This window comes from Capricornis sumatraensis, chromosome 10 (assembly GCF_032405125.1).
Source record: "Capricornis sumatraensis isolate serow.1 chromosome 10, serow.2, whole genome shotgun sequence".
Lineage (NCBI taxonomy): Eukaryota > Metazoa > Chordata > Mammalia > Artiodactyla > Bovidae > Capricornis > Capricornis sumatraensis.
Window position 1 is genome coordinate 47,732,359 of NC_091078.1, and position 11,839 is coordinate 47,744,197.

Genomic DNA, 11,839 nt, shown 5'->3' on the forward strand with positions numbered 1-11,839 from the left:
AACTCCTGCGGGTTCGGGCGAACGGAATCCCAGTGAACCCCAAGTGCAGGTGCTGCTCCCAAGGGTCCGCGGGGCGCAGGAGGGGTTCGATTCCAACGAAAACGCGCGCAGGTGGACGGATTCCGCAGGTTCCAGTCTCCCGGGCTGGATCGGTGGAGTTCGCGTCTTCGAAAGCTTAGACTTGAGGGATGGGGCATTTACAGAAGGGGACTGGATCAAGCCCACCTACGGAGTTTTGCAAATTGCCTTTAAAAGTGCGTGCCGAGGCTGCCGAAATCTTCGCGAGGTGAAAAGCCAAACTCTTGGAGACCCTCAGCGCGGTGGGGGACATCGCCGCCAGAGCAGAGCGGGGCAGGGGGCGCGTCCAGACGAGTGAAGAATGAGTGCTTTCACTCTTTATCCCCACTGGAGGTTCAATTTCGATTAAAATCTAGGGGCAAGCTGAAATGTGTTTATTTCGGAGCGTTTCCACGACTCCTGCAGAATTAAAAACCAAACAAACACGGCATCGTAGCTCCGGCCTGTTTGGTTCCAAAAGAAGGAAGAGCCTGGAGAGGAAATGGAAGACCGCGAGTCTGAAATCAGTCTAGGCTGAAATCTAATCAGAGGCGGCTGAAAAGGAAGGCGGTTGGACCAAAAGCTGATCTGGAGCCTTTAAACCCCCGTTGAAGAGTGGGGAGGTGATTCCTCGCAGATGCCGAGTAGGCTCCAAGCCTCGGCCCTGGATTACAGGGTTAAGAGTTTAGCTGCTCCTTCCACTCTTCCCCTATTTCTTTCCAGATTCCTCCCGCCTTTCCCAGTGGGTGGTTCCCCACTCCACCACCAGGATAGCTACCCTGCGCCCCAGCACTTCTGGGCTTCTGTAGCCTGAAGAAGGAATCCCGAGTCAGCGAGGAGAGAACTCCTGCCGGGGTGGGGTGGGGGGCAGAGGAAGGTCCTGATCCGAGTTCGCCCCAAAGCAGCAAAGAATTCCCGAGACTACGAGTGGAATACGGTTTTTGTAGTTGTCGGCCTTCTTTTTAAAAACTCACACATCCGAAAAGTGTTTGGCGATGTAAAGGACACGCGAAGAAAACGACAATAGCATTTCCAAGTCAGAGTCGTGTCGTTTTTGCACTTCTCTTTCATTGCAGTTTGTCTACTTGGAGATTGCTGTTTGGGGCTACAACGGAAGGGAGCCAGCAGAACCCTCCCAAGCCTGTGTCCCCCCCACCCACGCTCCCCCGGCTCAGGCAGTCTGCGCGGGCGCAAACGCTGGGACCCCCGGCGGTGAATGTAAACAAACGGGGCGCCGAGTCCTTGATCTTTATTTAAATAGAAGCTTGTTTATCGGTGTCATTCTAGGAGGATTAATTAGATACATCTCTTCACAATTTGGTGTCTGACACTCCATCTTAGGAATGCCTTATCACAAGGTGTTAATTGGGGCCACTCAGCCACTTACGTTTCTATTAAACACTGTGAGGGACTTTTCACAAGTACCAGGTTCTTTTTACTGTACGGTGCAAAAATATACAGGACTGGAAATAGACTGGGGCCGGTGTCTGCTCCATACCGGAGGTGATTAGCATTTGCAGTCTTTCCAGAAAGCAGAAGAGAACACCGTTTCGAAATTCCATCGTATCTCTCAATACGGTCGGGTTCCTGGGGGTTGGGGGAGGGGAGAGCGCAGACGGCTTAGGGGGGGCTCCTCGACGTCCTCCTCCGTCTGAATTTATCATCCCCAACAAACACACATAAGCCAAATTTCAAGGCTTTCGTTTCCAGCTCCGGTAAAGTTCGGGGCGTTTTGAACAGGCATCGCTGGAAGGGCGAGTATAGAGACCCAGACCCCAAGGTCATGGGCGGCGCGGGAAGGATGACTCGGAGCCGGGAAGGGCGGTGGGAATGAGAGCCCAGGCCGAGGCGAGGAGCGAGCTCGCGGCGGCCTTAATTGGGCGCGGAAGGGGAGGAGGGCCCGGCCGATCGCTCGCCGCCCAGCACTAATCCTCTTAGCAGCTGCATTTCCGCGCCACGCAGTTAGCAGAATGACCCTCCCGTTCAGACCTTTACCCCGAGAGGGTCGGGAGGGGGCTGGAAAGGATTGCAAACCGGGCCAGAAGCCGTCTGCCGATAAGCGCGGCAGGGCGTCTGGCAGGGGGACAAAGGGCCCTCGGCCACACTCCTGGATTTAACTCTTCCGCGGGCCCAGGAGTCAGTCGGGGGATGGAGTGGCCCTTGCCCTCCCGGGGACTGAGAGCCGAGGAAGCGACGCTAAACGCTAGGTGACCGACTCCGCAGCCGCCCCGCACAGAGCGCTCCCGCCGCAGAGCTGGCGCCCCGGCCCGGAGCTGCCCCCGCATCCTTAGAGCCCGGGGCTCAGGGAAGGAGGAAGCCGCGTAGCGGGGGTGGAGGCGGCCTGCACCCGCCTGACCTCGGGGGATCCGGAACTCGTGGGTGCTCAGAGGGCCGCGAGGGTGCCCGGGGAGCCCACGTGGGGCCGGGGATGGGAGGCCCAGGAGACGCCCGGAAGCCCAGGACTTGGGGGTGGAGGCTTGCTGGGCTCCATCAAGCCTGCTGCGGGCAGTCTTGCACCGCCCCTCCCCGGGCCCAACCCTCATTGTCCAGACTTCCCAGAGCGGCGAGGAAACAACCCTATTCACCTTCAAGAAAAAAAGATAAACAAGAACATCCCCACCCCATCGAGAAGACAGTGTCCACATAGAGATTCTAGAGCCTTCCGTGGGGGGAGCGGGTTGGTGGAACTGTGTTCCTGCTGGAGGAAAGTGGAGAAAGCAGACAGATATTTGAAACAAAGATGAACACCCATTGTATAGATGACAGAGCTAGGCCTGTTCCCTTAACGAACCACATTTATTAAAAATGACTACGACTGTACATAAAAATCCAAGGTCTCTATAAAGCCTGTAAGAGCTGGGGCGTTAAGGTTTCTGCTTCCTCAGGTTACCGAGTTGGGTAGTGGGGGTGGTGGAGGAAGAGGATGACGCAGGGAGTTTTCCTTAACACCGTTTCAAGTTAGTACAGTAGCTGAATACATTCTTAACTAGCTAAGAAGTAAACAGAATATTCCCATATGTTGCCCCCTGCTCCTGTAGCTGTGGTCCAATGATTTGCAAATTCTTTACAAAACCAAAGCACCAATTTTACATAATCTCATATACCTATGCAACTATTTATACAATATTTTCCACATTATTCTACAGTGTATCTAAGCACACACAACTGTACAGTTTAAAATTATCTTTTTTTTTTTTTGGCGACCCCTTTGCTGTCTCCTGAGTCCTATGAGGCCCCCCGACTGGCCCCCAGGGGCACACAGCAGAGGCCTAGCACATGAGGCGACTGAACTTGGGCAAACATGGCTTGTTTCAAAGCCTGGGAAGATCAGTCGGGCCAAACCAGCACCTTCACAAAGCTCTTCTTGCCTCCCAGGCTTAATGTCTTCTTTCCCTAGCAGAAAGTTAACAGCAAAAATTTCCTTGTTGAAGCTTAAGGCCCACCCTTCTCTCCCAGAAGCAAAACCATTTTACCACTCTGGGCTTCTATTTGCTTACAGATTTACAGATTAAAAAATAATAATAAAAACACCAAAGCTTTCAACATCTTTGATAGCGCTAGGCCCTCTGTCTCCACAGCCCCAGTTCACTGAATGTCTAGTGTCTCCAATAAATAAATCTGTAACTTTGAATCACCTTCAAATTTAAAAACACTTGAAAGCCCTCTGTTAATTTCTTTAAAAAAGAAAAAAAAAAGTCTAGGCTTGTTTCAGTTACCTGCAGCAATCAAAAAGCTTTGGCACCTTCTTTTAGAGAATTGCACAAAACAGGACACATCGGGGTGGAAGGCAAATGTCTTTTTGGCAACAACCTAGGCAAAGAAGACAACAGAAACACCACCCAGTCCATGGGCAAACGATGAGCTCATTTTGACAAGGTTAAAATAACTCTTTAGGGAGTTGTGTAAAAAGCATAATAACCCCCCATGCCTTTTGAGGTGTCTTTACTGTATTCTTCAGCGTTAATGTCCTCACACTTTATGGAGGGAGAATTTTCATTGCTAGAGGTGCTAGGAGACAGGCGCCTTCGCTTACAAGCACTGGTGTATACCCCCGAATCATTGGAGTCGAGAGACTTGATGGATGGGGGTGTCTCTATCCAAGAAGAGCCAATTTCTTCTTTGACTTTCTCCTTGGAGAGCTGATCTTCAGAGAACCCCGGGGGGCTTGTTCGGGAGGTCCATGGGAGTCCAGCTGCCATCTTCCTCTGATAAGAGCCTCTGCCTCCCCACCCTGCCATCGCGGGGAAGGCAGGGTCGGGGTAGTACCCCAGGGCATGGGACGTCTGGAGGGGCAAAGATTTAATGCCATATGGGAGCAAGGTGCTGGAAGAATACTCAGACTCATAGGAACCGATGTCTATTTTGTTGGTCCCAGGTTGCTGGACAGGTGTGACAAGCCACCGCTGGGGAGGGTTGGCCACCTCTTCGCTCTGTTGGGGTGAAAGGAGGCCGTTGGTCTGTGGCACGGTTCTCTCACCATTGTAATATCGGGCTTGAGGTAAAGTGTTGACAAAGGGCTCCGGGAAGAAGGACTGAACGCCGTACCGACCTCCGGGGACAATCTGATGGGATCTAGGAGAATCCGTGGGAGATGGAGTTAACCTGTCATTTTCGGAAGCGGTGTACATGCTACAACACAAAGAGAAACACTTAAAAAAAAAAAAACCTAATGTTGTCCCCAAACAGTCTACATCCCAGAAATGAAGAAGGCTCTAGAGCCTGAGCGCTGGTCTGCTGATTGAAGGGCCAGAGGTGGGGAGGCACCAGTCCACTTTAGCTGAACTCTTGGCTCACTGGGACAAAATTTCCCATCATGAAAGAGATAGTTTCCTCCCAGGCATTAAGCATTTAAACTATAGAAATTCCATCTTTGCAAGTCCTAGAACTTGAAGAACTGGGAGCAACTCTCCGTTCTGTAGTAGGGAAGGAATGCTGGCTGAGGTGGGTAGAAATGCCAAATTTGAAAGGCACTTGTGGGCCTTGCTGTTTAATGTTATGAAAATGACATCCTTTTGGTTTAAGGTTTTTCTTATGTAAAAAAAATGAGGGAATAATCCCTGCTCCTGAGAGAATTAAAAAAAAAAAAACTGGGATCAAATGGGAAGGAGGTATATAAATGCAGATTATGAAAATTTCAAATCTCCACTCAAATGTTAAAAAAATAAAAGCTTCTCATGTTTAAGCCCTTAACATTTCTTTAGAAATGAACAAAATCCTTCTGTGAAAATTCCAAAGCAAGATTAGTCAAAGCCAAATATATGCAAAAATAAAAATGGGTAAAAATCCCAACTGTGAAAGCTCTTCCTAGAATATGGTCTCAAGAAAGTGTCTGATTCAATATGTCTCACTCAAAGATGACCAGGCAAGGAAAAATAAAGGTGCACTTACGAATCATAGTTGTCCCTGAAGCCTTTTGCAAAGGGATTGTGATCAATCTTTAGTTGAGTTATCTAGATAAGGAAAAAAGACAGTCACTGAGTACTTTCTCTCTCACCCTGGATGGGGCTTTGGGGATGCTGGGGACTCTGGGGCACTCACATCGGTGTTTTGATAGGCAGTCACAGCAATGAACTGCGTTTCTGAGAAAGTGAAGGTCTGTGTCTTAGAGGGCTCATTCAAGTCCTCCACGCCATCCTCTGTGACTTCAACAATGTGCAGTCTCGGCTGGTACTTGTGTAAAGACTGTAACACTATCATCTGCAAATGGTACAGAAAAAAGAGCTGCCAAATTGCAAAAGTGAAGTCGACTTTGACCAGTTCTATATTTTGGAATGGAACTTGCTTGCTCCTCAGCCCACAGCTAACTTTTTCTGTTGCCATTTTTGAAACTTAAAACATAGCCAAAATATGTGTGTTTCATAAACACTCTTGCCTCTTGGTTTCCTAAGTCGCCAAAAGATTTCAGTCTTTCTGTTCCTAATTGTTCACCCACTGTTATTGAAATCCAATAGGAAAATGACAAAAAAAAAAAAAAAATGTAGAACTGAGAAAGGTCAAAGGAAAAAAAAAATACTAGAAAGTGGCAACAGGTAGCTGCAAATATTATAAACACAGTAAAGAATACAGAAACTCATTAGAAAAGAGATTCACAGCCAGAAGACACCACCTCCCCTGTCACCCTACCTGGGTGTTGTTGTTGTTTGCGCCTTTGTTATTCGTGAGTTTTAACTTCCCAAAGGAAATCTCCTGTCTCATCCAGTGGGAACCAGTATTAGGAGACTCGGGGTGAACATACATTTTGTTGCCTAAGAGAAAATGAAACAAAACACAAAACTCAAGCATATATGGCTGTTTGCAAATGGAGGTAGGGGGAGAGAGAATTTACTACTCATGGGCAAGATTTAAGAGCTAGACTTACAATGCCCGTCTCTCCTTAGAGGCTTAAGACCAGTGGAGACCAAGTAGTCTCTACTGATTTCCCTCCCAGGGGCCCTGTGCTTCCGGCCTTCCTTGGACAAAGCAAAAATGGAGCCAACGGTCAGTGCCTCTTGAAGGTCAATTTGCCGGTGTCTGAAGCTAGAAGGTCAAGATCTGATGGTGGAAGGTGGTTGGATTTTTATGATAAACTCAACCTTGGGGAGATCTCTTCTCAAGATTAAAATGTCAGGAGCCTTGCCCCCCGGAGAGTTTATGGCAATTATGTCCTCAGAGGTAGGGATGTGGCGGGGCAGGCTAGCTAGGGTCGTGGTTAACATGCTATACGCTAGTCGGCAAGAGGTCTGACTTAGCGATTCTCTCCCTTAATCAAACATTCAACACAAAGAAACTCCTGCTAACACCTCCAGGCCCCGGATGTGGAAGGAGCTATGCGAGATTTGGTTGTGCGTGATCTGAGCGGGGCTCCCAGCGCTCCACCCTGCCCAGGCTTCCTCTCTCCTCACCCTGCATGTTATTGTCCGCTTTTCCGCAGGTCACCCATTTGCCCCCCTGGAAGCGCCAGTGGTTGGGGTCCGCCAGCACCACTTCTACGAACACGTTGTAGTGGGCGGTGGGATTGAGTCCGTTTATGTTGAAGCTCAAAAAAGGAAACATGCGTCTGTGCAAGGGAATAGAACCAGGAGATGTAAATCGCGACGCCCGGGCACAGACCCACGTTCGAGTACGACACTGGGAAGTCTACAAACAGAATACCGGTGGGTCAAGTGGCCCTCACCACGTACAATATTCTTGAGTTGGCAACTCGCGGGGAAATCTCTTTCCCGCAGTAATTTGCCCCAATGTTATTATTTCCCCAATGCCTGCACTTCTGCATCCCTCACTCAATTTCTCAACCCATTCAGATACTCATTCATTTTCTTTCAGGATGTTTCTATTTAAAAATCTTTTTTTTTTTTTTACTAGTACGAGTGCAAGGGAACATTAAGTTGCTCTCGTTTAAAAAAACAGAAACAAAAACTCTACTGGTAAGGCTAAAAGTGTCCCTCGGACGCCCCTCTCGCAGCACCCACGCCTCACTTTCCCCAGAATGAACCAGTGCCCTCAGTGGGATTTGTAGCCGAACTTTTTCAGGCCCGGCATCCCAGCCCAGTCGGACTCCAGGGGCCGGCCTAACCCACTCCCCGGGTCAGCCCTCGCTGCCGTCGCTCACGTCCTCGCCCTCGTCCCCCGGATGCGCCCCGTGGAGACCTTGGCGCCTAAAACTGCGGGAGCCCATCTCCAGCACTCGGGGGGAGCCACCCCTCGAGACTTCTGGCCCGCCTGCAGGGACCCGTGTACAGCTGGGCAGGGGGATCTAGGAAATTCAGCTTTGTGGACAAGCCTCAATTTCCATTTCCGCCTCCTCCTCGTCAGTCTGGGTGAGGATGAGGAGAGCGAAGGGGGTAAGCAGCTTTAGCCTTAGCGCCCCGCACGAAGCGCCGGTGCGCGGACGGACTGGAGACGCGGCGTCTCCACTGGTACAGCGAGGAAACTCTCCCAGCCACGAGCGGAGTGGGCGGGCCGCGGGCCCCGATTCCCGGCCACCCCAGGACCACACAGGCCTTCTTTGCCCCCGCGCCTCCGGGCCCCTCCGCGCTGCGCTCACCTGCCCTGTTTCGTAATGATCATCTCGGTTTGGTGGCGGTGGAATTTGAGCCACAGAGGCCGGTTGCACAGGTAGACGTGGGCGCGGAAGCCGGAGCCGGGAACCCCCAGACCCCCTAGTCCTCCGCAGGTACCTGCGGCTGCCGCCCCTGGGTACGGCCCGTAGAGCGGAGCCCCCTGGCCGTACTGATAGGCGCCCGGGCCGCCTCCACCGCCGCCGCCGCCCGCGCCGCCGCTCGCGCCGGCTCCCGTGCCGAACTGCGCCCTCCCGGGTGGGCACACGGCCGCGGGGAAGCCGCCGGGGGGCAGCATGGAGCCGTAGGGGTAGCGCGCCCCGTTGGGAGCCGGGTACACAGACCCGTGGGGCGCCCCAGCCGCCGCCTGGTACGGGAAGAGCGAGCAGGGCGCCGCCAGCTCCGAGCCCTGAGACCCGGGGGACTGGAGGTAGTAGCGCTCCGAGCTCAGGCTGTCCATGGAGTAGCGCGCACTGGCCGCGGCGGCGGCTGCAGCGGCCGCGGCGGCCGAGGGCAGCTCCTCCTCCCCGCAGGGGGAGCCCTTGCGGCCGTCCGGGGGCCCCGGCTTGGCCACGGCCGCGGCGCTGGCAAAGGCGTCGCCGGCGTCGGCGTCACTGAGCATGGTTGCGGGGGCCCCCGCGCCGGCGGCCGCAGGTTCCCCGCTCGCCGCCTCGCACGAGAGGCTGCCCGAGAACTTCTTGGGCGCTTTGTCTAAGTCCAGCCTCTGAGGCGAGGGGGCCGCTCCCGGGAGGTGGCCGGCGCTCCCGCCGCCGCCTCCTCGCGCCCCCTCCAGCGGGTAGAAGTGCGCGCCGGGCAGGTTCACAGAGCTCACCAAGAGCTGCTCCCCTAACTGCATGCTTTGCAGAGCGCAGACGGCAGCTGGCTGCTTCCTCTCCGGCCGCGACCTGATTATAAAGGCAGGATGGGGGAGCCAGCGCCCTCTTCCGAGGGGAAGGTAACTTCCCCTTCCTCCCGTGCCGGGTTACCCACCTGGCTACACGCGGGCCGCTAAGGCGCGCGCAGTTGCGCGCCGCGAACCCCGAGCCCTTTCCGAATGGAAAGCGCACGCAGTTTGAAGGCAAGAGGCGAAAGCTGAGCGAGAAGCGATCTGCTTTTCCTTCCCGGTCCCTTCTGCCTCTCTGGACCTGTACTCTCCTGGCCCGCACACACAGGAAGAAGTCTTAGGTCTCTCTCCCCATCCACCACCAGAGCTAGCCTTTCTGCCCTTCTCCACTGACAATCTATCGGTCAGGTTGACCACTTGGAAACTTGCAGGCTGTCATTGGCTGCTTTATATATGTGAGGCCAGGGAGTGGCTTCGCGGCCCCACAGCCTCGGGACCCGCTGATTGGTTGGTGGAGGTGACACTAATTCAATTAGGCATTTACTAATTGGATCAAGTTGCCTGCGACTTTATTTTCCTATCCTTTAGCCTGATTTTTTTTTTTTTTTTTGAGATGCTATCAGTCCTGGTGTCCGTATTTCGCTGGAGTTTAGGGTCTCCGTAGCTGGGTCCACTCTTGGCACAGAAATCAAGACAGCTCTCCGAGTGGGGGTGAGGGGGCGGGCGCAGATTGTGGAGGCAGGAGGTAGGAATGCTCTGCAAGTTGATGACCTGCAGGAAGGCACCGGTCCCTGAGGGTGAGGATCTGGGGCCAGTTGGAGGAAGGCCCGAGAGAAGTCTCTTTCCTCGTCGGGGGCTGTAACTTCAGGCACACTTTCCTCTCCTCGAGGACCCTCTGGCTTTCAACACGCAGGAACCACTTTTTGTTCGGTTCTTCCCTTTTACCCAATGGGAAGGGTTTACTGAGAGGAACTCTGGGCTTTGGGGATTCCGGGGACGGCGAGAGCGCACTGCTATCCTTCAGGACGGAAGCCGTCAGCTTATGAATCAGAAGCCCCGGTGGGGTGGGCTATTGGGAACTCCTGTCATTCCCACGCTCACGCCTGCTTCAGGAGGCAGTCACTTTTACGCCCCACAATTGAAAATCCACTCTCAGTTTCCCTGAATCCCGGATCCCACTCCCTCCCATCTTCGGTTGGACCTGACGCCGAGAAACAAAGGTCCTCAAGCAGCCCCGTGGTTAAGATTCCCGGTGCCTCTCCTCTGCAGCGCAACACAGAAGGTGGAATAATTAGTGAAATAATCAGTTTGATATTGAATTAAACCCTTTTGCCCCAGCTGCCTGTTTCTCCCCTGCGTTTCTGCAGACAGCAGAGCAAGATGATGCTGTTCTATTGCATTGTTTATTAATACAGAAAGTGTGGGGCACGTTTCGTTGCAGATAAGAAGCCTGAATATTTGCTGTTAATAGATAATTATAGACGCCGCTTTTAGTCGCTCCGGGAGCGCGTTTTCCGGCTGAGAGGTCGGGACTCTGTTTCCTGAACTGAACGCGATCACAGGGGAAACTCTTCCGCAACTCTAGGCGGTGGCAGAATTCGTTGAGCGCGTATACGCCGGTGCAGAGCAGCTCGAAGCGTTCCAACTTGGATTCCAACCACAGCAGCGTAGATATTGGCACCTCTGGGTTAGAGAGTGAGGCAGTCCTTCACGCCCTCCGACGCTCCAGGGCGGTTACCAGTTCTACGCGGCAGTGGCCCAGCCAGGTCAAGGCCCAGCCAGGGCGAGGGAGGGAGCAGGTTAAGCGAGCGGGCCGGGGCTGGGGCCTCGCAGGTCCCGGCACCGAAGCCCCCAGGCCCTTGGAACGTGGTCTGGAGCGCGCTCAGCCCAACGCTTCTCTCAGGTCGTCCCGCTGGTTTAATGCGGGCTCTCGGTGGCTCTCTGCTTTGATCACCATCCCGTCCACTCCCACCTCCCCGGCTTTTGTTTTCTTTTGATCCACAGAAGTCTTGGAGAATTGCAGTTTTAAAGTATTTTTTGTGCTTTTTAGACTCCAAGATACTCAACATGGAGGTTCCGTGAGGCGGGCTTGAGAGCAAGAAGAGAAAGGGCAGTTTGGCAGGGGATCCCGGGCTGGGGGATCTTGTTACCGCTCAAGCCTCTTCCACATCAGCTTTGACCTGAGCTGCAACATGTTTGAGGGAAAAGGCAAGGGTGAGATCAAATCTCACATGTTGCTTTTTTCTTTTTTGGAGACAGAGTGGTTCGAGTGAGGTCGCAGCTTTGTGCCTGACTGCAGCGAGACAGCGGGCCTTGGGGTCCCTTCGAATCGTTTTCGAGGCGGCCAGGGAAGCTCTGCGCGTGGCAAAGCGCCCACTGCAGGCAACAGGCATCGCTCCGACCCACTCTGGCGCAAGTAACGCGAGCCAGCTGTCCCCCGCGCCACATCAGAAAGGCTTGATTTTATTCCAGCCCCAGAGCATGCTCTTGAAAGCGCGTGGGTTCATTCGAGTGCTACTTAATTATGAAAATATACACACGGTACGTGTAATCAGGATTAGTGTTGATTCTTGGGGCAGGAAATTGCAGTTTATATCTCCCCACCTTCCCAATACAGCTATTCTTTTGCCCAAACCTGAACACATTTAACAGGCGGAGAAACAAAGAGAAGTTCAAAGACAACCAAAATTCTGACTCCAGGAAACCGTTCTTGGGCCCAGAGTTTTGGAACATGGAAAATACACCCATAATTTATATTACCTTTATAAAAAATATATATTACAAATTCCTTTTGAACATAATGAAAAGCACTGTTTCAACTAAAGATGATTTTTTTTCTGACTGCATAGAGATAAGGAAATCTCATTTACTGTTTTTTCTGTATTAATTAATGACTACTAGT

The 11,839-nt window shown here is 52.7% G+C and overlaps 1 protein-coding gene across 2 annotated transcripts; it reads right to left on the bottom strand.

Moving 5' to 3' along the window:
• Positions 1-3,947: 3,947 nt before the first annotated feature.
• Positions 3,948-8,949, bottom strand: EOMES (eomesodermin). 2 transcript variants are annotated; one of them, XM_068982901.1, is made up of 6 exons: positions 8,081-8,949; positions 6,939-7,093; positions 6,181-6,302; positions 5,596-5,754; positions 5,446-5,507; positions 3,948-4,629 (listed from the first exon to the last, which is right to left on the bottom strand). In XM_068982901.1, exons 1-6 carry the CDS (start codon positions 8,947-8,949, stop codon positions 3,948-3,950), a joined length of 2,049 nt encoding a protein of 682 aa, XP_068839002.1. The 2 variants fall into 2 exon arrangements, with proteins under 2 accessions (XP_068839002.1, XP_068839001.1); XM_068982900.1 differs by having other exon boundaries at positions 3,948-4,686.
• Positions 8,950-11,839: the final 2,890 nt, after the last annotated feature.

What these genes read in the sequence shown, in the direction of transcription:
- EOMES (XM_068982900.1), bottom strand. Translation starts at nt 8,949, where the DNA reads ATGCAGTTAGGGGAGCAGCTCTTGGTGAGCTCTGTGAACCTGCCCGGC. An exon ending in AGCGGACAATAACATGCAGG is followed by an intron (nt 6,303 to 6,938) that starts GTGAGGAGAGAG and finishes ATTTTCTCTTAG; the next exon opens with GCAACAAAATGTATGTTCAC. An exon ending in TTCAGGGACAACTATGATTC is followed by an intron (nt 4,687 to 5,445) that starts GTAAGTGCACCT and finishes TTTGTGTTGTAG; the next exon opens with CATGTACACCGCTTCCGAAA.